Here is a 27,549-nt window from a genome sequence, read left to right on the forward strand (position 1 = left end):
TATCTTTCTTTTTGTCTTAACAAATTGTAAAAACTAACAAGCAGGAACTTTGAGAGCAATTACCCCTCTAGTCAGGCAGCTCACGAGCCTTTCCTAAGCCCATCGCCCATACAGCACAACGCCAGATGCCGCCATTGCATCAAAAACAGAAGATTTACAATAAGGTGCCAAATTCTAAGATTTTCTGGCTCCTAATTGATCTTGATACAGAATGCATGTTAGCGATAAGGCAAAAGAGGCCCCTTAACATTCCCTGCATGGTAAAGGAGACCTGCTGTCCTGCCTGTGTATCATGAACAGAGACCAGAGGGGTGATGGCCAGTTACACAGCAAGGTGCAGGATGAGGCTGTTTAGGGAAGGATGGTAACGAACTTCAAAAGGAAGAATTTGACAACCAAGTGACAAGTGACTAAAAGGGAATTTGGGGTTGGAAGGTATAGCAAAGATAAGAAGGTTCTGGATCAAATCACCACAGATAATCAAAGACCTTGCAAGCCTGGGCATCTAACCATAAACCAGCAAGGTCCCCTGACTCTCACCCTGTGCCTGAGGGCAACAGGTCTAGTCACACAGACTCTTATCTCCAGGTCTCTACGCATTTCTTAACTGCAGTAAAAACTGGCAACGCTGTTCAGATATTTTCCTTACATAGTTCACACTGGACACATTTTTCCCCCAGACTATGTCTACTGAAGAAGTCCAAAAACTTTAGAGAAATCAATTTTGAACTTTTTTTAACTTTAAGAGTTTTAGAATTCTTACATTCCTACCTTCCGAACTTGAAAGAGCTTCCCGTCACCACACAGTTCACAGAATCGGGGGAGTAGCAGGCGTTCAACAGTACTCTTACTCAGCATTGAAGCCATTTTGCAGATTATCTATAAATTTTTTTTAAAAATCGAATCATTTAAAATGCCAAAGCATGTAAGTCACATGTAGCACTAAAGATATATTCCAAAAGCCAATATTCAAAATATTCCCAACATACCTAAGAAGGAAAAATAAAAAACACCTTCTTTTGAGTTTTGTCAAGTTATAAGATCAACAGAAGGCCCAACATTTCTCCAGTTTGACTCAGATAACTGTTTGTCAGAAGCTCAAGAGTTACAATCTGCCAGGTCCCCACCTTGTGCCCAATACACAAACAAACAAAAATGTATGTGCACTGGCTCATTTTACCTTCCCAAGAATCCTATGACATGGGCATTATTTATCCTCATGTTTCCGGATGGGGAAATGCTGCAAGAGGTTAAATAGAATGACTAAACACAAACAGTGGGGAGGTGAGTCATCCAGTGACAGCAAGACATGGTAAGCACTGGAAGATGATCACATTCTGGAGAAACTAAAGAGTAGACCCTTACAAGAAAAAAAAAAAAAAAAAAAAAGATTAAATTTTGCATTTATGCTGCTTTTTGCCTGAGGGTACTTCCCGTTCTACATGGCTATACAGGGTAGCTAGACCTCAAGCAAAAGCAACAGGTAGAAGTCCTAGCCAGAGCAATCAGACAAGAGAAAGAAAACAAGGCATCCCAACCAGAAAAAAGGAACTATCTGTGTTTGCTGATGATATGATCTCATACCTAGAAAACCCTAAAGACTCCTCCAAAAGACTCCTAGATTTGATAAATGAATTCAGTAAAGTCTTGGGTTATAAAACCAATGTATACAAATTAGTAGCACTGCTTTATACGAACAATGAGCAAGATAAGAATCAAATCAAGAACTCAATAGCTACAAAAAATAAAAATAAAATACTTAACCAAGGAGGTAAAAGATCTCTACAAACAGAACTACAAAACCCTGCCCAAAGAAATCACAGATGACACAAACAAATGTAAATACATCCCATGTTCATGGATTAGAAGAATCAATATCATAAAAATGACCACATTGCCCAAAGTAATCTACAGATTTAATGCAATTCTTATCAAAATATCAATTCATTATTCACAGAATTAGGAAAAAAAAATCCTAAAATTCATATAGAATTAAAAAAGTCAGAATAGCGACAGCAACACTAAGCTAAAAGAACAAATCTGGAGGCATCACATTACCCAACTTCAAATTATAGTACAAGGCTATAGTAACCAAAACACCACGGTAATAGTATAAAAGCAAACCACTGCAACAGAATAGAGAACCCAGAAATAAAGCCAAATACTTACAACCAACTGATCTTTGACAATGCATACAAAACATACACTGGAGAAAGGATATTCTATTCAATAAATGGTGCTGGGAAAACTGCCTAGCTACATGGAGAAGAATGAAACTGGATCCTTATCTCTCCCTTTATACAAAAATCTACTCAAGATTTTAAATCTAAGACCTGAAACCATAAACATTATAGAAGAAAATCTAGGAAAAACTCTTTCTGGACACTGGTGTAGGCAAAGAATTTATGACTAAGACCCCAAAAGCAAATTTAACAAAAACAAATATAAATAAATGGGATCTAATTAAACTAAAAAGCTTCTGCACAGCAAAAGAAATAATCATCAAAGAGACAACTCACAGAATGGGAGAAAATATTTGCGAACCATGCATCCAACAAAGAACTGATATCCAGAATCTACAAGGAACTCAAACAAATCGAAGAAAAAAACAAATAATCCCACTAAAAAGTGGGCCAATGATATGAATAGGACATTTCTCAAAAGAAGATATACAAATGGCCAAGAAGCATATAAAAAAAATTCAACATCACTAATTATCAGACAAATGCAAGCTAAAACCACAATGACATACCATGTTACCCTAGCCAGAATGGCCATTATTAAAAAGTCAAAAAACATAGATGTTGGCATGAATGTGGTGAAAAGGGAATGCTTATATACTGCTGGTGGGGATGTAAATTAGTACAACTTCTATGGAAAACATTACAGAGAATTCTCAAAGAACTAAAAGTAGGTCTACCATTCGATCCAGCAATCCCACTACTGGGTATCTACCCAAAGGGAAGGAAATCATTGTATCAAAAAGACACCTGTATGCATATGTTTATTGTAACACAATTCACAATTGCAAAGATATGGAATCAATCTAAGTGCCCATCAACCGATGAGAAGACAAAGAAAATGTGGTAGTCTGGGTAGTGAGATCTGTCTCTACAAAAACTAAACAAAATTAGCTGGGTGTAGTGGCACACGCCTGTAGTCCTAGCTACCTGGGAGACTGAGGTGGGAGGATCACTTGAGCCGAGGAGGTTGAGGCTGCAGTAACCCAAGGTTGCACCACTGCACTCCAGCCTGGGCAACAGAGCAAGATGCTATCTCAAAAAAAGGAAAAAAAAATATATATATATATATATTTTTTTTAATGTGGTATATATATATACACCATGGAATACTACTCAGCCATAAAAAAGAACAAAATAATGTCTTTTGCAGTAACTTAGATGGAACTGCAGGACATTATTCTAAGTGAAGTAACTCAGGAATGGAAAACCAAATGCCCCATGTTCTCACTTATAAGTGGAAGCTAAGCTATGGGTATGCAAAGGCAAATACAGTCATATAATGGAAACTGAAGACTCAGAAGGGGAGAGGGTCAGAATGCGGTGATGAATGAGAAACCACCTATTGGTGTTCAGTGTACACTACTCAAGTGATGCGTATCCTAATATCCTAGACTTCACCACTATACAATTCATCCATGTTGCCAAAAACCACTTGTATCCCTAAAGCTAGTGAAATAAATACATATATACATACATAAATTTTTTAAAGCTACACTTTTACCGTGAAGGAAGGAGGGAGCCAAAGAAAGGAAAACTCCAAAATCTGTGGTTAAATCCTACCCTAATCCTTAGCTGATCTCTGAACTGGGCATGCACAGGGGAGATGATGAGGTTCATAGAGAAACAGTAACTTAAGGATGAAAGAAGTGAGCTGTTTCAGCTGCTGCCTACTATAGGAAAAACAGAATCTGAACTGCTTTCTAGAACAAAGTCAATACTCTCTAGAGGTAAACAACAAAATCCAGAGTTTCTACAATGTTTCAACAAAATACAATAGAAAATGAAAAATCTATAGACATGAGAAGAAATAAGAAAATGTGACCCACAGTCAAGAAAAATATCAGTCAGCAGAAAAAACACTCACAGAAAATCCAGATATTAGAATTAGAAGACTTTAAAAGGAATTTAAAGCAGCTATTACAAATATGCTCAAGTACAAAGAGGAAAACAGGGCCACAATGAATGAACAGATTAGGAATCTTATCAAAGAAATGGAAACTATAAAAAAGAACCAAGACTTCTGGTAATAGCAAAGTCTAAGTTAGACTAACCCTCCTGAAGCTAAAAATTATAGCATCTTGACAAAACATAAAAAAAACACCATTTGAAAGCAGCGGAAAGCAACCAAAAGGCAGAAACTGGAGGAGGGGCTACTCTTAAAAGACACACTGCAACAGGAGAGATTTGCAAGTCAGGCCCAAAATCTGTGCATAAAATGTGCTTAAGTCTTTGGCTAACTGCTAAACTACATATATGTGGGGGGGGTCCCGGAGGACCCAGAAAAAACGCAGCGTCAGAAATTAAACAAACTCAGCAGAGATTTCAGCTTCTGCTCACAAGGCAGATAATTTGGAGCTGGAGATTAATCAAGGTAACTGCCTCCTAGGACAAAAATCATTTTAGAAAAATATAACAGAATCCAGGGACTCTGCAATGTATCATTTATAATGTCCAGTGTCCAATCAAAAATCACTACTCACGCATTAATAAGAAAAAAGTGATCCATAATATAAGTAGTCAATGAAAACCAACATCAAGAAGATCCAAATGTTGCATGGGCCAGACAAGGACTTTAAAGGAGCTGTTATAAATATACTCAAGAATTACAAGGAAAAAATGCATAAAGAATAGACAGGGACTTTCTATATGATAGAGATATAGAAACTGTAAAGGTCTATAAAAGATCAAAATGGAAATTCTAGAGCAAAATAGTACAATAACTGAAATTAAAAATTTGCTGGCTAGGCCTAACAGCAGATTGGAGAGAAGTAAAAAAAAAAAGAATCAATGACTTTTTAAATTAATAAAAATTATCAAATCTAAACATCAGAGAGAAAAAATGATTAAAGAAAAGTGAACAATGCCTCAAAGACCTGTGGGACAACATCAAGGGTCCCAACTTTGTGTTATCTAAGTCACAAACTGAAAGGAGAAAAAGAATACAGAAAAAGGTATTTAAAACAACAATAGCCCAAACTTCCCAGATTATTTGAAAGGCTTAACACACAAATCCAAGAAGTTCGATGGAGACAAAACAGTATACTAACTATGCTAAATCCAAAGGTAAAGAGAAAAATCTCATGAGCAGCCAGAGAAAAAGGGATATTTTATATATATGAGTACAATATAAATGATAGATGACTTCTCATGAGAAACAAAGGAGGCCAGAAGACAACAGAATGGCATCTTTAAAATGCTAAAAGAAAAGAAACAAAAAAACTTTTCAACTCACAATTCTACATCCACAAAACTATCATTCAAAAATAAATGCAAAATAGACATTTTCAGATAAACAAAAATTAATAAACTTCATCATCAGCCAACCTGAACTACAAAAGGTACTAAAGGAAGTTCTTCTGCATTAAGGGAAAGGATACCAGATGATAACTCATATCTAGGAAAGGAAAGAATGACAACCACCAAAAATGGCAAAAACGGGCATATGAAAGGCTGTATTTTTTTCTTTTTTACTAATCTCTTCAAAAGATGTAACTCTTTAAATCAAAAATTAAAATACTGTACCATATGGTTTAAATATATGCCCCCACCAAATCTCAAGTTGAATTGTAATCCCCAATATTAGAGGTGGGGCCTGGTGGGAGGTATTTGGGTCATGCGGGTGGATCCCTTATTGCTTGGTGTTGTCCTCACAATAATGAGTTCTTGCATATCTGGTTGTTGTAAAGTGTGGCACCTCCCTCCCCACTACTTCCTCTCTTGCTCCTGTTTTCATCATGTGACGTGCCTGCTCCCACTTTGCCTTCCGCCATGAGTAAAAGCTTCCTGAGACCTCCTCAGAAGCAGATGCTGGCACTATGTTTCCTGTGTAGTCTGCAGAACCATGATTCAATTAAACCTCTTTTCTTATAAATTACCCAGTCTCAGTTATTCCTGCATAGCAATGCAAGAATGGCCTAACACAGTGTATTCGCAGGCTCATAATGTAATATGCATGAAAGCAACAGCACAAAGGATGAAAGCAAGTGAATGGAACCATGCTGTTGCAAAAGGTGATATATTTTTTGAAAATCCTCAATAGAGGAATTAAAATGAAATGCTAAAAAACATTCATTAGCCCAAAAGAAAACAGAAAAGAATTAACAAAAAAACAGATGAAACAAATGAAAACAGACAGAGAAATGGCAGTAATAAAACCAAACATATCAATAATTACATTAAATATAAATGAACTAAACACTAATTAAGGAGCAGAAACTATCAGACTGAATATAAAAGCAGGATCCAACTAGATGCTAACAAAAGCACAAACACTTTAAATGTAAAGACATGTAAGTTGAGAGTAAAAAAATAAACAAATATACTATAATAAGTATAAAAATCCTAGAGTGGTTATATTACTATCATAATTGATTATAAAATATGGATTACTGTCAAAGACATTTCTTAATGATGAAAGGGTTAATATATCACATAGACATTAACTTAAATGTGTAGCTTTAAATGCTTAAAATGGAAAAGAATGCAGGCTTAAAAATACTGTTTCCTCTTTAAAAAGCTAAAAAAAGGACAAGCAAACAACTCAAGAAAGGAGAAGGGTGGAAATAATAAACAGTAGAAATCAATGAAAAAGAAATAAGTGAAAAAAACCAACAAAGCCAAAAATTGGCTTGAAAACATAAATAAATTTGATAAGCCCCTAGCAAGACTGATCAAGAGAGAAAAAAAACACAAATTACCAAGATCATAATTGAAAGGGGATAACACCACAGATCTTACAGACATTAAAAAGATAATAGAAGAATATCATGAACAAGTCTAACCCAATAAATCTGACAACTTACATGAAATTAATAAATTCCCTGAAATGTACAACTTACCCAGTGACACAGACGAAGAAATCTAACAGCACTGTATCTGAATTAAATCTGTTATGAAAAACCATCTCACAAAGAAAACTCTAGGACCAGAGGTTTTACTGGAGAATTCTAACAAATGTTTTAGGAAAAAAAATAACTCCAATCTTAAACAAAACCTTTCAGAAAATAGAAAAGGAGGGAATACTTCCCAACTCATTTTTTTAAGCCAGAATAATTCTGATTCTAAAATCTGACAGAGACATAATAGGAAAAGAAAATTGTTCTCCTGAATATAGATATGAAAATCCTCAACAAAATGGTGGCAAATTATGGAGAAGGCAGCACAGTAGAATGTCAACCAGAATTGTCAATAGACAGCAACGCTAGTGGGTGAAGGTCTGACGGAGAAGAGCATACTTAAATACAAGGTAATTCTCATTACTTCCAGAGGGAAAAAAGAGCACACTGGAGAAACCTGGCAGATACCACATCTATCTACTAGGTCATCAAAGTTAACATCACCAATATTAGGACAAGCTGAAGTCTTGTGCCTCCTGCCATGACACACTGGGAATACATCACTCCTGTGATACTCCTGCCAGAAAGACAGAATCTGAATCCAATCACAAGGAAACATCAGGCAAAGCCAAACAGGGAGACACTGCAAAAAAATGTGGCCAGTACTCTTCCAATATTTAAGTGTTACAAAATTCAAAGACAGACTCAGGAACTGTTCCAGATTAATGGAAACCAAAGAGATAGGACAGCTCATTGCAGCAAGTAACCCTGGACTGGGTCTTAGGCAAATGACGATGTTTGCATATGAACTGTGGCTATGATGTTAGTACTGTATCGGTGTTAAATTTCCTATTTTGATCATTGTACTATGGTTATATAAGAGAATTTCCTTCCTTTTAGGATATATACATTGAAGTATTTAGATGAATGCTGCTGTTTGTCCTTAATAAATAAAAAATTAAATTAAAAAATGAAGTATTTAGATATAAAGAGGGACAATGCCTCCAACTGAGTCTCAAATGTCTCAGAAAATAATAAATACAGTAAATATGCATCTGTCTGTATGTGTGGAGAGAGAAGGAGAAATGGAGGAGAAGAGAAAAAAAATGATAAAATAAATGAAGCTAAATACAAATTACTAAAGAAGCCAGAAAGAGGTATAGGGGAACTCATACTACTATTCTTGCAACTTTCTTGCAAGTTTGAAATTGAAACAAGATGAAAAGTTGCCAAAAACAAAACTGTGAAAGAATTCTTCCATTCCCCCAACACAGTAAAAAGAAAAGGAGGAAAAAACAAAAGAAGGAAGGAAGAAGGTTAAGGCAGGGGAGTGAAGGACCGAAGTAGGGAGAGAAGAAAGGAAGGGATGGAGAAAGGCAGGGATTGGGGGGAGGAAAGGCTTCCTGTCTCTAAAGTCTGTTATTCTCACTATATACACAGCACTGCCTATTTACAGTAGAAAAAGGTTCTGGGTTAGTAATCTACCCATCATTCTATTTGGAATTTGCATACAGGAAGAGGGGAAAGAAAACCAATGGGGGTGGAGCGAAAGGGGAAACTAGCCCATAACACAAATAAGGAAAAGGTTTGTGTCCTCAGAACAGAGAGGACACATATTTCTGATGTGATGCTTAGCAGAGTTGTACAAAGTGACAGCCACAATAAATGAGGATGTGAGGCTTCCGTATGCAGGGTAATGGGCAACTAAAGCACTCCCAGTATCTCCATCCACCCCTCTCCATCTGCCACACCTGCATGACCTTATTACTATACAGTATAAAACAAATCCAGAGTCATTAAAAGTCAGCACACTAGTGACAAGAAATTATATTCCTGTGGCCCTGGGAACCACTTGTATGGAATGACGATCTTCACTTAGTTGCTTGGAGCCAACTGTTCTTTATAGCACATAACCAAGAGATTCTTCTTAAATAAGTGCACAAATAAAAATTAGCTTAAAAATAGAAATGATGACAAAAAATGAGGAAGCCTTAACGTGAAAAAGTTTTGAGAGAGAAAAATAGGCTTCTGACAATGAGTTATAATCTCGGAATGCTAATGGCGTCCCTGCAAGCAAGAGGAATTATAATTGGTCTCTGGTGGCCTGTTTATCCTGTCTAGATATAATTAAAAGATACAGTTCTTGCAGTTTTTACTGATTCATTCATCCAACAACTAACATTTATTTAGTACTGACTCTGGGCCTGGCACTGTGCTGGGTGCTGATGGTGCAAAGATACCGCAGCCCAGTGAGCCAAGAAGCTCACCATCTTGAGGGAGAAATAAACAAAACAGAATTTCACAACTCAACTGCTAAGTGACAGAAGACAGACAGAGCCAACCCTTCTGACTGCATCAAGGACAGAGTCACTAACATTGCATAGGGTTTCTAGAAGGACTTCACAAAGGAAAATGCACATACATTTCCCTTCCCAGGATTCCATGTACCCATGTCCCAACATGGAAGCTGTCCTGCATAACTCAATCTAAAACACCCAGGACACATGCAGTTGGTTATCTCTGATTTTCCCAATCATATATGCACTAGAGTTGTTGGCATCAGAATCAACTAATTGTAAGTTCTAATGAGAGTGACAAGTCGAATGAACAGATGTATTTTATCCATGAAGACGTGCAGTCTCCTTGGGAGTTGAGGCACTTCCTCCAAAATGGCACTGCTTTGAGTAGGCGTGTTTACGTACAGTACAGATGTAGCAATATTCACACCATCCGGATCAAGAGAGAGCCCCCAAACACATCGGGCATCTGACCAGCCCGGTTTGCTTCTTTCCTCATCACCCTTTTAGCTAACAGCTCCCTGAATCACCTCCTAATAGATACACACTGGCACCTGCAATGTTTGGGGTATCACCTACAGACTAGCTAAATCAGAACCCTGCCTTCCTAGGGGAGCTCTACAAAGCACACATGTGGCCTTCTCTTCCTTGGCTAATGATACTCACACTGTCATTTACTCCACCCACATTGTCATTTCCTAGCTAAAAAGAAGAGATTCTTTCTGTGTTCCACAGCTCTCTGGTACTCAAGGGGCAAGTCCCCCCAAGGCCCCTTGGCCTCCAGGGTCTGGGGAAATAGCTGGAGCAAAGCACACATGGGCCAGACCAGACACCCCACATTCCACTCCCATCAGATCTCCACGGGAGGAAAAGCAGAGGTCCTGCAGGAACACCTGGGAGAAACAGACAAGCACAGTCTGGGCCATGGTGGGTGGGAAGTTCAAGATCACTTCTGTTCTCGCAGCCACAGTTCAAATCCTATCCATTCAAGTAATGAGACCAGCATCTCACTTGGAATGAAAAATACAATTTATGTGAACTAATTTGTTCTGCAAGTGATTTGTGCAGATAGCTTTTTGAAGGCTTGTAATATTTTCCAAATATTTCTACCAAAAAAAAATGAAGAAGAAGAGGAATATTGCTGACAAGAATGGAGTATTTGGAAAGAAAACAAAATAAAAGTCATGCAAAAATGCCTTTAGCATTATTTTTCATGGTATTATCAGTCTTTAGGGGTAAGATATTTGGTTGTCAGTCGTAACCTTGGAAACTCGCCTAACCAACTTCCAAATGGAAAAGAAGATCTAGTTGGCAAAGTTCACTGCTCAACTGCCAAATACCCCAACTAAATGATATTATCCAGGTTCATTTGGCAAAACAAATTTAATTTCTTATAGAGAAACTTGAAATTTATAAAAGAACCCTGGAGAATTTGAATTTTAATAATCAATTATTCTTCAGCCTGATTCATCTTATAAACACATGGAATATGCAAAAATTAAATTAGTTTAAAAAGCCAGACCTTTAACGCATAGTTGAATAAAACTTTTACATAAATGAAGAGTAATTGCCAAATGTTCTGATGCTGTAATACAATTTTTTTAGCTCTATGGCGTATAATGTTTCTGCACTTTAAAAAAGAAAATAATTCCTTTCTCTAACGTCACTGTTTCCCAAACAGGAAAACAACTATCTTCTGTATATTTTATTATACTCATAATTAATGCTTATGAATTTTTACATCCTTTACGGACAAATTTTTCCTAAAATGCTGGAATAATCCTGGAGCTATTTGCTTCTATAAGGCAAACAGAAAGGGTCATGCCATACAGCATCATTTGCATGGATCAGTGGAGGAGCAGCAGCTAAAGAAAACAAGATGGCCCATTGTGACCTCCCCTTGAGCCACAAAGAAAAAGGTGCAAGGACAAATGGAGGCATCCTGATCTGAAGGCAGGAAAAGTCTGCACTGGATCATCAGCTGCTGGTTTGTGAACAAGGGCTCCAGAAGCGAGTAGAAAATCCTGCCTGTATAATCATTTAACAATGGGCACAGAATCTTGCAAACCCAAGGATACCAGACTATTAACTAGAAGACACTGAACATTTATACTATTCCTTTCACTGCACATCTTTGACTGATAGAAGCACAAATACTTTAACACAGCATCTCCCAAATGCCTGTAAATGTTTGGCCACATCTGCATTCTTCACAGTGACTCTTCTTATTTGCTTACATACCTATCTTAGTCTTCTCCTAATCTATAGACACACAAGTCTGCTAAATTTTCTTCTTAATTGTCTAAGTACCACCTAAAATTATCTCACATCATACTAGGGTTGTTTCTTTGAGAAGGAAGGCCCATGGTCCAAGTAGGTTCAAGGATTTACCTATAAATCTCAGCATCTTGTCCAACAGAAATCTAAACCAGCTACTGCTGCTAAGCCCAAATCACTCTGATTTCTCAAGCCTTTTCTTCTTAAAACAATTGGTGTTTGGTTTTCTGTCCTCGTGATAGTTTGCTGAGAATGATGGTTTCCAGCTTCATCCATGTCCCTACAAAGGACACGAACTCATCCCTTTTTATGGCAGCACAGTATTCCATGGGAAGGGGAACATTACACACCGGGGCCTGTCGTGGGGTCAGGGGAGAGGGGAGGGATAGCATTAGGAGATATACCTAATGTAAATGACGAGTTAATGGGTGCAACACACCAACATGGCACATGTATACATATGTAACAAACCTACATGTTGTGCACATGTACCCTAGAACTTAAAGTATAAAAAAAAACAAAAAAACAATTGGTGCTATAGGGATGCTTACTTCCAAAACATGCTCATGGCTGAACTGTGAGCTTTCTCCAACCTAGGTCGAGTAACTGGTTACCTTGTTCATGAGAACAGTGCTGACCAAAATCAAACACGTGTAATACTTCATGTCAGGTATAAGTCAACTTATGGGACAGTGCCCACAGGTGCTGGGCAGTCATTCCCTGGACAGACTTACGCTCACAGCTTCTGCTTTATATTCGTCATCACTGTCTGGGGCAGAGAGCTGCAGGAGAATGGGACACACTTTGTTTTCAATATCATGCTGGAAAATTAGGTCTTGTTCCAGAAGAATCAAGAGCACTTCCTGACTTGATTTTCTCACCTAGAAGGGAAAAAAACGCAGAAGGTGAAGCACAAGTGAGCAGAAGTGCCCTCAGGATCAAGACCAACCCCACTGAGCAGGGGTGGCTGAGCCGGCCCCTACCTACCCCCACCCCCATACCCTAAACACCCTGAAGACCACTGGGTCTTCCTGCCTGAGGCCTTTGAATAGGCTACTCCCTCTACCTGACTGGCTACCACTCCTCCGCTCCAGCCCAAAGCCCCTCTGCTCCTGGACCCTGTTCGAACAGGTCCCCAAACAATACTCGACTAGTGCCCTGGACTTTTTCTTCCACAGCTCTTGTTCCACATTTCTGCATTTATATACATACAAACATATAGAGGGTTATTTTCTGTATGATTTCATAATTGCCACCTGTCTCTCCTGCTGCAGAGAGTGAATTCAGAAGGCAGGTACCACATCTGATTTATCCTTTGTCTTCCAGTGCACCCTCAGGACCTGGCAGCCTGTGGCACAAAATTTTGCGTTCTGTAACGATCTGCTGAATCAATGGATGACTTCGTGCCTTTTCTCCTTTGTAGGCAGAGACTGGAAAACACTGCAGCAACCTCCTGTGACTTTGTAAACCCTGGCATGCCACACCTGAGATGGGAATTATGTCTGGTACAACAGAACGCACAGGGAAGGGGCCCAATAAAGAGACACTGACAAAGGGGGATGCTCCCACAGAAAACAAAGGCTCCCCCAGTCCACAGAAGAAGAAGGTGGAGGAGCACTTGTTCTTTGCAGTCTGCATGGAATGAGCAAGCACTAGAACTCAGAGGGGTCCAAAGAAGCTGAAGAGACATTTTTGGGGAAATGAAAGCACATAAAACTCCAACTTATAGACAAAATAATGAAATATGCAATTCACCGCAGTGATGAAAAGGCAGGCAAATAATAACAGGAGCCAGAGGTGTGTAGATGAGTCACAGATGATCAGTCGACAGCAGGTTATAAAAGGTTATAAAAGAGGGTGAGCCTGTGAGACTCAAGCCACAGAGGCAATATGACATTAACACTTCTGACCAGGCGACAGATGAAAACAGTATTTCAGAAAGATCATCCTGGCAGTAGCGTTCCAAGTCAACTGGAGACAATGAAAAGACCAAGAGCAACGAGGTCAGCAAGGTAGCTACTGCAAACATCCAGGCAAAGGGAAGAGACTGGGGCTGGCTGCCAGGAGTGAGGAAAGCTGATGCCCCAGCAGCACCACCCGGGCACAGCGACAGGACCCGGGGTGTCACTAGGAGAAGCAAAGGCCCATGCTACCTCTAAAGTGTCACACTCGGATTGCGTGTCCAGCACGTGTCAGAAGTTGAGAGCATGAGGGGACTACAGACAAGAACAGGCAAGCCCACGTGCCGCTTTGCTGCATGATGCTACCCTAGCTGACATACTGAGATGCACGGAGGACAACAAGGACGGGAGGGCGCGCCAGGCAAGGAGGGGGAAGGCCCTGAGCAGCCACTCAGTATCAGATGCCAAAAGACACCTAGGAGTCTGCAAAGGGTAGTGGGCTGAATGATGGCCCCCAAAAAGATCTGGCCGCATCGCATCTCTGAAGCTGTGAATGTGACCTTCTTTGGCTCTCTGCTGATGTGATTACGGAGCTTGAGATCACCCAGAGTTACCTGGACGGGCCCTAAATACAATCACAAGTGTCCTTACAAGAGAAAGACGAGAAGAAAACACTGACAGAAGAGGAGAGAGGCCATGTGAAGTTAGCAGCAGAGATTCAAGTGATGTGGCCACAAGCCCAAGAAGCTGGCAACCGCCAGAGACTGGAAGCAGAAGGAAAGATTCTCCCCTAGGGCACCCAGAGGGAACCCACCCTGACGACCCCCTGATGCTGCACTTCCCACCTGTGGAACTGAGAGGGAAGAAACATCTATTGTTTTATGCTGCGCAGTCTGTGGTAAGTTGTTACAGCAGCTCCAGGTAATGAATCCACTGAGCAAGGGTAGCAGGGGAGAAGGCCTTCCAGGACCAGAGAACAAACAGCACATTCTAAGGTGCAAGGTGATGAACTCTGGGGCCAAATACTCTGAAGAAGTAGGACAAGTTCCAGATGGCAGAATGGGAGCATGAAGGGCAAGTGAGGTCAGGCCAGGAAAAGCATGCCAGATCCCACTAGGACCTCTGGTGACCACTCCAGGTGCAATGGGAGCCCCCAAGGGTTTAACAGCAGAGGACCAACACAATCACACCTGGCTTCAGTGAGGGTGACAGTCTGGAAACCTAAAGTGGTTCTGACAAGAGAGAGCAGGTGAGGGGCTCCTGGGCCACTACAGGCTTTCATGAGGCATGATGTCAGGGCAGGGGACAGAAAGAAGAGGGCAGGTGTGACAGACACTGCTACAGAGAGCTGAGAATGACTACCCAGGATAATCACAGAAGTCAGAGCTAGATGGAGGATAGAGAGACTAGGGCGGGACGCTAGCGTCTCTAAACTCTATGGGATTCGCTGGACATCTAGACAGAGCCATCCAGTAGGCTGTGGCGATGGAGGGCGGTGATTCACAGACTCCAGAGACCTGGGTGAGAGACAGCAGTCTAGTGTTCAGTTGTGTGTAGAGTCTCCCTAGGGCCACAGCAGCAGACAAGACCATGAAGGGAACCCTGATATCATAAGAAAAGGAAGACCAAAGATAATACCCTAGAGATGAAACAGCAACTCTTAGGGGCAGGAGAGGATTGGGCTAATGATGGAGATTGGGGAAGACACAGACAAGAAGTGCGGGCAGAGGCAGGGAGGAGGCCTGGAGCTCAAGAGCTAACACGGCAGTGGGTACAGGCTCCGGCTGTGGGGTCTGAATGCTGAGCCCCCATCTGGATCCTCCAAGTGACTAGCTGAGTCATCTTGGCCAAGTGACTTGGCCTCTCTCAGCCTCAGTTTCCCATCCATAAAACTGGATAATCATAGTATCTATCTCATAAGTTTGCTGTGGGGATGAAAGGAGTGACAGGCTTCCGATGGTGTCTGGGACATGGCATGCACTAAATGAATACTGGCTGGTACTGTTAGTACAACCATGATTATTGGAAGCCAAAGGAGACAAATATTTAGAGGATCCCAGCAAGGGGTGTGTCCAGTTACCTTTGCATCCCACTGTCTGGGGTGAAGCAACACTAAATGCCTAGTGGGATCCAGTAAAGGTCTGTGCAAACACTCAAAACTGGTCAACAGTGACAAATGGTGCAAATGGGTCAAACAAAGAAAAAAAGAAGTCAGTGAGTAGATAAAGAAATTGTGGGAGAAATATAAATACTATGTAGCAGCTAAAATGAAATACAAATACTATAAAGCAGCTAAAAAGAATGACCAGCAGCTATCCCGATCAATGTGGAGGGGTCTAAGACACAAAGGAGTCACGCAATCAGCAGAATGGAATACACGTCCAATGATGCCGTCTATGCAAGCTTTCAAGCTCCCAAACAAGACACTCTCTTATTCAGGGGCCACCTACACAAGTGGTGTGACTGTGAAAACCTGGTGAGAAGGTCTCATGCCAGGCTCAGGAAGGGGAGGGAGGGAGAAGAATGGGATGGAGGAGGGGTACAGAGAAGCTGCCACCGTATCTGTAACCTCTAAATAAAAAATTAAAGGATATGCAGAAAATTGCAAAATGTTAACATTTGTTGAATATGAATGGTAGGTATATGGGTGTTTATTACACAATTCTGTCTTGTGTGATTAAAAATCTCATAACATTTTAAACATTGAACTATTAAAAAAAAAAAAAAAGCACTGGATTTTACAATGAGCAGATTCACTGAGTCCGTGGCAAGATACCTATCTACCAGCTTCCAGAAAGCATCAGCTGCCGCACGAGGAGCTAGTGCCAGAAGAAGAGCCCAGAGGTAGAGGCAGTGGAGGTTCCTCTCTGAAAAAGCTTGACAGTAGGAGAAGGAGTGGGCCACAAGCTCTGAGTCAAGGCCAGGGAACGGAGAGAGCAGGGAGACTGAGGACTGATTATAATCGAACAAGAAACCAATGAGAGAGCTGGAAAAATAAGCAAGCTCTGAGACAACAGGATGGGACCACAGAGAGAAACTAAGACATGAGACTTAAAAGGGGGGTGGGACATCCCTTCCTGTAAGACAGAGGGGAGGAGCTCAGGACCACTGAAGAAATCTGCCTACATTATCAAACGGCATGTGCAGCTGATTCAGTTCTACAAATCTTTACTGAAACTACCAGGTGCCAGATCCTGTGCTAGCTCACGGAAGCCGACAAAATACAATCCTCGGCTCTCACTCAAGAAGGGGAGAGACACTTTGGCTTACAACATCTAGAAGCGCCTCCACAGCCCCGTAGCATACAACAGGCAGCCTCACGAAACCCGACATCCAGCCTCCTGCCTTCTCCAGCTGCTACTCAGCACCCACAACCACACCTCTCTGCTTAACTAGCAATTCACTCATACTTCACAGTGGGGGTGAACAAGAGGAAAGGAGATAAGCCAAGCTAGCTGGAGCACAGCCCTGGAGCACAGCAACAACTCAAAAAAGGGGTGCTGTGAGTGGCAGCAGTAGTCCTTGCAATAGCACTGATATTACCCACAACGTTGTGAATTTCATGCATCACACGTTCAGTGACCATGAAGAGTACCTGCTGATGAACAGAGAAGGGCCAGCTGGCCTGAGATGCAGACGCTAGCTGGAACCTAGCACACCCGTCCCATCCCCACATGCACGAGAATCTTCGTCTTTGCCAAATTAAGAATCCTAATCGGGGACCTTTGGGTGTTTTCAGGGGCCCCCACTGTGGATGTCGGAAAGAGTCAGCATCTGTTAAAGGAAGACAGAGACTGACAGAAGAGAGGAGGGGGCATTTGGGAAGGGCAAGAAGGTCAGAATCATAAGGACAGAGGGGACAGGCAGATGCCAGCAGCGTCAAGGGCAGAAAGGGACAGGTGCCCAGGAAGGAGTCTGGGCTGTGCCTCAGGGAACAAGAGGTCAGCGAGAAAGAACTTCAGCACTTTTCTGTGTTTACTAAGGGTGGGAATGAAGAGGAGCGGGTACCCTCAAGGGGTTAGGTACTTTTGATGGAAACAAAGGAGACAGGGCTTGGCTCTAGCTGGATGGAGGAGGTGAGGGGAGAGGATTTCGTCAGTTCCTGGGTGGCGGCTCTGGGGAGTGTGTGAAGTAGGTGGTGGTTCGCTGCATGGAGATAGGGGATGAAGATTGAAGGCCTCTATTTGCTCTGTGATGTAAAAGGCAAGGTCACCTGCTTGGCGCGAGGCAGGGAGAGGGGAGGAGGCCTGATGAAATGGCGAAGGTCTAAGAGAACTGCCAAGGATAATGGGAAATGCAGCGGATGAGGGACAAGGGAAAGGACTGCCAAGCAACGCTGCAAGCCCAGCCACGACTGGAACCCATCAATTTGCAACGGCACCAATCAGTGCATGACAGGACTCCCTCCACCAAGCTCGGCCACCAGCAGTGGAGGACACTGAAGGGCTGGGGAGGACAGGCAAAGCCAGCGTGGCAGAAGCACCATCAAAAGGACAAGTAAATAGAGGGTGATGGCAGGGACAGGCCTGAAAGGGTGGGACAAGAGAGGGAGCCGCTGAGGAACAACAGGAAGTAAATGCAGGCAGGAAATAGAGGCTGCAGAGCCAGAGGCCTGTGGGGGCAGGAAGGCCCACGGCAGGGGAGCAAAAAAAGGAGGGCAAGCTGTGTTTGTAGTGGAAGTGGGAGTGCAGAGGTGCGGCAGATCTGGACACACTGGGAAGCTGGGTGCAGACACAGCTCGGGCTGACCATGGGAGTGCCTGCTCTCGACCATGAATACGACTCTTCAGCAAACACAGACTGAGTGTCAGGCACCATGCTAGATTCTGGAGTCAAAACCACGCTTCCTGCCTCGGCTCTTCTGGAAGAGAAGATACAGCAATGCTACTGGACAAAGGTCAAGAAATGTCAAATCCCCTGACTCAGTGTAATCTCATTTTCAAGAATGAATCCAAAGGAAAAAGAAAAGTCAATGAAAGAACAAAACCACATCCTTTCCGATGTTCACTGCATCTACAGCACACACACACACACACACACACACACACACACACAAAACCTGAACGAAATCCAAGTATTCAACAAAATTAAAAATATGACAGTTATGAGGAAAGTGTTTTACCGCGTCTGTGACGGGGCTTTCTGAGGGCAGAAAATCTGTCCTTCTCAGCTCCCCATCATCCCCAGGCACGAAGCACTGTGCTTGGCTCATAATGGGCACTAAGAAACTGTCCGAATAAATGAATGAGTGGGGAAATTATATCACATTATGATTAGACCTATGTGGAAAAGAATGTTAGCACCTAGAGAGGAAAATGTAAAAATAATCAAAACACCAAATGTTAGGACAGTAGAAACAGGAGGACTTTTTTCCTTATTTGAAAACTCCACTTGAAGCTGTCACACTGCTTACCAGTTCAAAATGAGGATTGGCTCTTTTTAAAATGCTTGGATCAAGGGAGAAATACAAGCCAAAACTTTAGAATCTCTTGAAAATAATGATAATGAAAACATGGTGTATCATTAAAAATCAAATAAATTTACTCTTTGTGGAAAACCATCCCCAAATACACTAGCACAAATAGAAATGATGCAAGTCTATATTCACTGCAGCAATTTTAAAGTGGCAAAAGACTGGAAATAGCCCAAATGTCCATCAATAAGCTCTGCTCTGTTCCCCCACTGGGGTACTACACCGCAAAGGAAGGAGTGAGGACGCCACAGATACTGGGGCCTGCACTCGGGGTGCTCACAGAGCACACAGCACGGGGCAGCAGGAAGAGGGAGCTCCCCACACCCGAGAAAGGGGCACGGGTGTGCAGAATGCAAGGACATCATCTCAGCTGTTTACATGTATGTGCGTGCGCATGTGCGTGTGTGTGTGTGTTTCCAGAATCAAAATCAACCAAAAAGTAAAAGAAATAGTTACCTACAGGAGAGGGAGAGAAGAGGTGGGGGCCAGGGATAGAAGTCAGACTTCTCTGAACGTCCTTTGTTTTACAGTTTTGACTTTGGAATCAAGTAAACATTTTAAATAATTATAAATCAAAATGTACAAGCTAAAACAATTCCTAAAAATAAAAAACAAATGAGAATAACTATATATCAAGTTGGTGGCTTAACCACAAAGAGAAGGATTAATGCAAGTGACTTTAAAACACAATAACATGAATATGACTGGGTACCTCTAGCAGGACGTGGCCTAAAAACACAAGGAATTACAAAGAAATCTTAAGCTATGTTCAATAACCCCATCATATTGTTAGTAATACTGGGATTTTTATTTTGGATACACAAACATACACATGTATGCTAATGTCATCAAGAAGTAGGATTTATATCATGCAAGTGAAAAAAGACACAAATAAAATCAAAGAAGTAAAAGCCCTATAATGCTAAATTTGAGTTGGAAATATCAAGATAAACTCCAAGAATTTTTATCTTTAAAAAAATCGTTGTGTCACTAGAAGCAACAAGTGCCCCCTGAGTACCCACATTCCATTTTCTTATTATTTGCCTCATAAAGGAACCTGGGCTCTTGGAGAAATGGTTGATCCCAGGTCGAGATGCACTATCACAGTCTACTGGGTCATGTTAAGAAAGATCCTGGAGCCAATTTGAAGGGCTGCAACTGGTCAAAGCTGGGACAACTTGATCATCCAAAAGAATAAGTACCAGATAGCATTAGGAGAAATACCTAATGCAAATGACGAGTTGATGGGTGCAGCAAACCAACATGGCACATGTATACCTATGTAACAAACCCGCACGTTGTGCAGATGTACCCTGGAACTTAAAGTATAATTAAAAAAAAAAAAAAGGATAAGTACTATAACAGTTTGAAACATATCTACTATGTTAAAATGTGGGAGTTCCTAACAATGCTCAAAAAATTTTTTAAAACCTAACTGGTAACCTTTGTAGATTATTAAAACGCCAACGATGATTCTGGAAACTGGTAAATAAAGGGATAAAATAAAGCATTTATTCTATCTTCCCTATTCAAACAGGTTTTCAGGGCTATCAAATAGTTGATAGAGGAAGTCTTTACAGAAGAACTCTAGCTATTAAACTAAAAAGAGATGTTGGAATTAGTGTGTCAGAATTTACAACCTCTAATGAGATACTGGATCAGGGCAACCATCACCAATGGTCGCTCATACGATGATGGAGAACTTTACAGAAGTTTGGCCACCTTTATAGAAAAGGTGGCCAAATTCAGCATTAGGAAAAGATAACCATCCAGAGCTTTTCTGCCCCCGATTTGATATAGCAGGAAAACACAAACCATCTACAAAGTATTCTCACTAAATAAAAAATCTGAGTCTGGCTGAGCTTCCAACTTAGCTACTAGTTTATAAGAAATGCCTGGAGTAGAGCAACATCTTAACACTACAGAGATGCAATAAACCATATCCCAAATGTGGGAAATTCTATAAAACTAATGACCTGGCTTCCTCAACAAATAAATAGCAAGGGAAAAAAGTGGGGAGGAGCAACATTATAAATTTTAAAAGATCTAAGAGACATGTATCACTTAGATTCAATGTGTGGACATTGTTTGTATTCTGGTTTGAACGGCCTCTGCGCAAAATCACACACTTATGAGAAAACAGGGAAATTTGACCAATGACTAGATATTAGATGACGTTAGATAACTACTGATAATTTTTATATTTGCATTAATGATACTATCTTTTTTTTTTTAAAAAGAGTCTATTTCTTAGAGAACAATACTAAAAGTATTTACAGCTGAAATGAGATGGTTTCTGCAAATTCTTTTGTCTGGATTGGATTTTATCTCGGTAAGATAAATGAAAAAATTAATCGAATTTTTTTTTGTTTTTATTTTTTTTTTGAGGCAGAGTCTCACTGTGTCACCCAGGCTGGAGTGCAGTGACACGATCTCAGCTCACTGCAATCTCCACCTGCCGGGCTCAAGTAATTCTGCTGCCTCAGCCTCACGAGTAGCTGGGACTACAAGCACGCACTACTATGCCCAGCTAATTTTTGTATTTTCAGTAGAAATGAGGTTGCACCAAGTTGGCCAGGCTGGTCTTAAACTCCTGACCTCAGGTGATTCACCTGCTTCAGACTCCCAAAGTGCTGGGATTACAGGCGTGAGCCACCACGCCCAGCCAGGTCAAACGTTAACAATGGTTGATGCCAGGTGTAGGGCACGTGGGCATTCATTTTCATATTCTCTCTACTGTTACGTGCGTTTGAAAATTTCCATAGTAAAATGCTAAAGAAAAAAAGAAATATTTCATGATAAGAATGAGTGCTGTCTATCTTCCTACATGACTAGAGGAACTGGACACAAATAGACCTTTTGTTCTAGAATCACTTAACTCTAAGAAGTTGTTTTTTGTAGTATGAATATCAGCTAAAACAAGACTAAAGAGAATTTGCTAAAGAGATCTTAAGGTTATAATTTTTCAAACCTGATTGTTTGGATCTGTGAGGTACCTCACTATAATAGGTATGAGATATTCAGAGAGCACCAATGGAAAATTTGATCTGTTTTCTTGTAAAAAAATGGCAATAGGAGGAATCTGTTCCATCAGCTCAGTCCGCACTGTGGGCTCTGCAGCAATAAAAAATTAAAAAAAATTATATTAAGAATAAGCCAAGCATCTTAGATAGTATATACTGATAGTTTCTAGCTTTTCTTACTAAAATACTTCATCAAGGAAATTAGACAAATGCAGTTTAAAAATCATTTCCCGTTTAGAGTATTTATGCTACAGACAGGCTTAAAAAGCTAATGAGCTATACAGCAATATAAAAACATAAAAAGAAGAGAGAATGACAACTCTATTATAACAAGCCATATATAAATTTGAGGAGGGAGCAAGAAGTCTGCATGCTGGGCCAGCATCCAAAAGCCATTACAACTAATGGCTTATCTGCCAGACCTATGGGTTGTGCTTATTTAAATTCTAGCCAGAATGTATACATTATAAATAATTCTTTCATAAATGCACTCCGCCACAATCCACGCATCCCAATTATTTCTAAGGCAAAGCATTAAACAAAAGAGCGGCTCTAGCTCCAATATACCACATTAAATTTAACACAAATGTATAATTGCTACAGCACTGTAAATGGTGACTCATTTACAAAGAGAATCCATTTAAAGACTCAAAACATCCACTTGGGCCTTTTTAAAAGCATTGCGTTATATTCATATAAATATTTTAAACTAATGTGGGAGCTATATGGAAGGCTTATTTTTCTATTTTCAGTTAAAATGATTAAACTCTAAAGGCTGAGAGTCCTGAAACTTTCTGAAGCTTCTCATGATTCATTCTGAATGCAGGAAGGAGGGGGCTGTGGCACAGCTGTCAGTACCGGCCAGCCCCGCCACTCATTCATCTAACTCATCTTTACTGGGGCGGGGGGGAAGACAACATCACCATATCTGCCGTACAGCAACGTGCTTTTCTTCCACGATACCAATCATGGAGAGGTAGAATGAGAAAGAAAAATCAAGATTCACCTAGAGGGAAACTAATGACTGAGATTTTCGAACCCAAGAGGCTTCTTTTGATTTGGCATTTCTTAGCAACCAGCAGTCTGGCAAAACTCAAGAAATACCAAAGGCCTAACTGCCAAGGCAAACAGCATTCGTAGCCATTAATCATTTTAATTTTCTAAATATAAGAAAATTTCAGTCAAAATTCAAATAAGACATACATTCTTCAAGACAAAATCCATTCATGGTTAGAAATTGCTTAAAGGTTATTGATTAATAAACAGGTTTTTTAAAAAATAGCTATTATTGGTTATACATAATTTCTTAGAAATTCATAAGTAAAAAATAAAATTATACAATCCTTATACAAACCTGCATCTTCTGACAATCTGACTACAATCTCCATTACCGTGAGGAAGTCTTCTTCATTGTTACTGAAGTCCCGGAAGATATCAAGCAGCCCTCTGGCAATAATCTGCCTATGGAGACAAAAACAATGCATATGGTTATTGGGGCCACATTGACTGAAGGACCACAAGGTTCCAGGCATTGCGCTAAGAGCAGGTAAGTGCACCTGGGCACAAGACAAAATGAGCAACCTGTGTCCAGAAGGAGGACGGAGGCTACCCAGGAATGCCCAGCGACGGCTATTCCAGCGTGGGCCACAGTCCTACAGGAAAGGAGGCCTGCATCTTCTAGTCTGGTAGTCATCAGAGTTTGAAAATGTCCACTTGAGAATAAGGCAAAACCTTTTTCTCATTTTTTGGCTGGTTCCTCAGGCCTACATAGGCTTAGAAGAAAAGCTCAAGACAGTTGAAGGGAACTAAGGGACCAATAAATGCAGAAGAGAAAGGCCCAAAGAGGCATCTGATGGCCTCTTAATGACTGAATGAGTAAGTGCCAACTAGAAATTCTGCAGAAATTCTCTTGGAAAGCCTTGAGAGAATTTTTTAAATTCCGTTATTTCTCCACATTTATTATTTTTACTTTCCTATCTCCCTGTGCTGATTAACCATAAAACCTGTAAAATGAGAAGGAGCTACAGATGTTTATTTTGAGGGCAGCAAGGGAAGGAGGAGCTGGGGATACTGCATCCCACTATAGGCAGAACTGGTCAAGAGAACCAAGATAGAGGCAGAAGTGGCAACTACCAAAAGGAAAGAGAAATCATTGCAGTCCACTGGCCTGAGCAATGTACAGGAGAACAGTTAAGTCAGCCCGAGACTGAGGAACAGGCCAAGACTCAACTCAGAAAAGTCTCACCACAAGATGGCAAGCAACAGAGGAATGATGTGCACTATGGCATTCTACACAGAGGAAGCTATGGCCATGGGGGGAGACAATGTGATTGTCATTGCAGGACCAAGTGATGTTGTCCCATCATAAGCATGATCTGAGCTAGAGCTACAAAAGGCCTACTGAGGACACACGTCAAAGATCTCTGCAACAGCTAATTCCATCAGTATACTGATCAATGGAGCAGGCGGGGGGCAGGGGTACCCTAAGGTGTGGGGCCTTCCCAAAGAGTGGACCCACAAGCCCAGGAGGCCACTGTGAACTGTGGACCATCCAAAGATAAGAAATTAAAAAAGAATAAAGACTCTTTTAGACATTCAAAAAATCTGTCACCAGCAGATCTGAACTATAAGAAATGATAAAGAAAATCCGATGGAAATGTGAATCTGCAGAAAGGAATAAAGAACACCAGAAGTGATAACTACATGCATAGATACACAAACTTTTATGTCATTATTTAAATCTCTTTCAGAAATAATTGACTAAGTTAAAAATAACACTTTATTATTATTGTGGATTTATAACACATATATAATAAAATGCATGACGAAATCACATAAAGACCAGGAGAGGGGAAACGAAGGCATACTATGATAAGGTCCTTACACTATACATGAAGTGGTAAAATACCACTGGAAGGTAGGCCATGGTAAGTTAAATATACATACTGTAAATGCTAAGGCAACCACTAAAATAAAAAAACAATGAATTATAACTAATAAACTATTTAAAAAGCAAACTAAAATCACAAAGAAGTTCAATTAACTCAAGAGAAAGCAGATAAAGAACAAAAAGGGAACAAAACAGATGTGACAAATAGAAAACAAACAGCAAGATGATATACTTAAACCTAACTGCATCAATAATTACATTAAATGTAAATGGTCTAAACATTGCAATCAGAAAAAGATTAACAGAATGGATAAAAAAAAAAACAAGACCCAACTACATATTACTTATAAGAAACACATGTTAAATATACAGATGCAAATAAATAATAAAAGATGAATATATTATGCTAACAATAGTCCAAAGAAAGCTGGAGTAGCTATATTAATATCAGACAAAACAGATTTTGGAGCAAAGAACATCACCAAGGGAAAAGAGGTCATTTCATAATGATAAAGGGGTAAACTCATGAAGAAGACATAATTATCTCAAATGTTTATATGCCTAATAACAGAGTTTCAAAATACATGCAGCAAAAACCAATACAACTGCAAGGAGAAATAGACAAAAGTAAATGTCGAAGTCCAGAAACAAACCCACACATATATCAAGTGATTTTTTTTTTTTTTTTACAAAGGTGAACAGGGAAAGTCTTCAAAAAGTGGTGCTAGAATAAATAGCCATATGGTGGGAAAAAAAATTGACTCTTATTTCATACCATAAACCAAAATTAATTCAAAATGGACCCATAGATCTAATGTAAGAACTAAAACATAAAACTTCTTGAAGAGAAAAAAAAATCTTTGTGACCTTAGGTTAGACAAAGATTTCTGAGGAGCCAAAGTATACAAACCATAAAAGAAAAAAATTGATAAATTTGACTTCATCAAAATTTAAAACTTTGCTCCCTAAACCACACCACTGAGAAAATAAAAATCATGAGCCACAGACTGGAGAAAATATCTGACCAAAACTGGTATCCAGAATATATAAATAATCCTTGTACTCTTATAACTCAATAATAAGCAGACAAACAGCCCAATTAAAAGAATAAGTGTTCATAAATGAGCCCAGCACATCATTAATACTAATAACCGAAAGATGGAAACAACCTAAATATTTGTCAACTGAGGAGTGAATAATCAAAATACTACGTATCCATTCAATGGAGCATTATTAAAGGAATGAGGTACTGACGCATACTACTACAACATGATGTAGCTTTTTTTTTTAAAAAAAAAAAAAAAACACAGGGTCTCACTCTGTCACCCAGGCTAGAATGCAGTGGCACGATCATAGCTCGATGCAGCCTTGAACTCCTAGGCTCAAGTGAAACATGGATGAATACTGAAAACAGCATGCTAAGTGAATGAAGTCAGTCACAAAAGACGACATACTGTATGATTACATTTCTATAAAATGCCTGGAATAGGCAAATCAATAAAGACACAAAGTAAAAGAGTGGTTGCCTAGGGCTGGGAGATTGGAGAGGAATGGGTAGTGGTTGCTAATGGGAACCAGGTTTCTTATTGAGGTGATAAAAATGTTTTAAAATTCATTGTGGCAATGTTGCACAACTCTGTGAATATACTACAAACCATCAACTTGTACACTTTAAAGTGGTGAAACGTATGACATGTAAACTAAATCTCAATAAAGTTGTTTTATTCTTTTAAAAAGCAAAAGATTTTAACAACTTCACAAAAGAAAACGAACAAACAGCCAAGAAATACAAGAAAAAAATTCTCAACATCACAAGTCTTCAGAAAACTACAAATCAGCCAGGCACAGTGGCTAACACCTGTGATCCCAGCACTTTGGGAGGCCAAGGCAGGCAGATTGCTTGAACCCATGAGTTCGAGACCAGCCTAGGCAACATGGTGAAACCCCATCTCTACAAAAAATACAAAACTTGGCCAGGCATAGTGGCACACACCTGTAGTCCCAGCTACTCAGGAGCGTGAGGTGGGAGGATCACTTGAACCCAGAAGACAGAGGTTGCAGGGAGCTGAGATCGCACCACTGCACTCCAGCCTGGGTGACAGAGCGAGACCCTATCACAAAAAAAAAAAAAAAACCTGTCAAGATCATGAAAGACAAGGATAGAACAAGAAACCATCACAGACGGAGGAGCCTCAGGAGACATGGCAAGTGTAAAAGTAATGTAGTACCCTGATGGGATCCTGGAGCAGAAAAAGAACATTAATGGGAAAATGCAGAATCCAAGTCAAATCTGTAATTTAGTTAACAGTATACCAATGCCAATGTTATTTTCTTAGTTTTGATCAATGTAACATGCTTATTTAAGCCGTAAACATTAGAGCAGTTTCCTGACCTCAGCATTACTGATATTTTGGAGCAGGTAAGTCTTTGTTGGTTGGAGGAGGGCTGTCTGGTGCACTGCAGGATGCTTAGTAGCATCCCTGGCTTCTACCTACCAGTAGCACCCTCTGTGCCCCAAGATGTGACAACCAAAAATATATCTAGACATTGTATAAGATCCTTTGGGGGCAAAATTACCCATAATTGAAAGCCACTGCATTAGAAGTTGGGC

At 40.3% G+C, this 27,549-nt stretch overlaps 1 protein-coding gene across 11 annotated transcripts in view; it reads right to left on the reverse strand.

Moving 5' to 3' along the window:
- Nucleotides 1-27,549, reverse strand: part of LOC100612020 (serine/threonine-protein phosphatase 4 regulatory subunit 1) — an 80,568-nt gene that overhangs the window by 22,001 nt on the left and 31,018 nt on the right. For 8 of the 11 annotated variants that reach the window (XR_010154135.1, XR_010154137.1, XR_010154138.1 and 5 more), the window contains 4 exons: nt 23,403-23,509; nt 21,997-22,139; nt 12,387-12,533; nt 772-879 (listed from right to left, as the gene is read on the reverse strand). Coding sequence is in view for 6 of the 11 variants with exons in the window: in XM_063802679.1 (XP_063658749.1) it covers nt 772-879; nt 12,387-12,533; nt 21,997-22,139; nt 23,403-23,509 (505 nt within the window). In the remaining 5 variants the exon portion in view is untranslated. The remainder of the gene's footprint in view (nt 1-771; nt 880-12,386; nt 12,534-21,996; nt 22,140-23,402; nt 23,510-27,549) is intronic. The other 3 variants (XR_010154136.1, XM_009437465.5, XM_063802683.1) reach the window with 2 other exon arrangements.

This window comes from Pan troglodytes, chromosome 21 (assembly GCF_028858775.2).
Source record: "Pan troglodytes isolate AG18354 chromosome 21, NHGRI_mPanTro3-v2.0_pri, whole genome shotgun sequence".
In the NCBI taxonomy this organism is placed as follows: Eukaryota; Metazoa; Chordata; class Mammalia; order Primates; family Hominidae; genus Pan; species Pan troglodytes.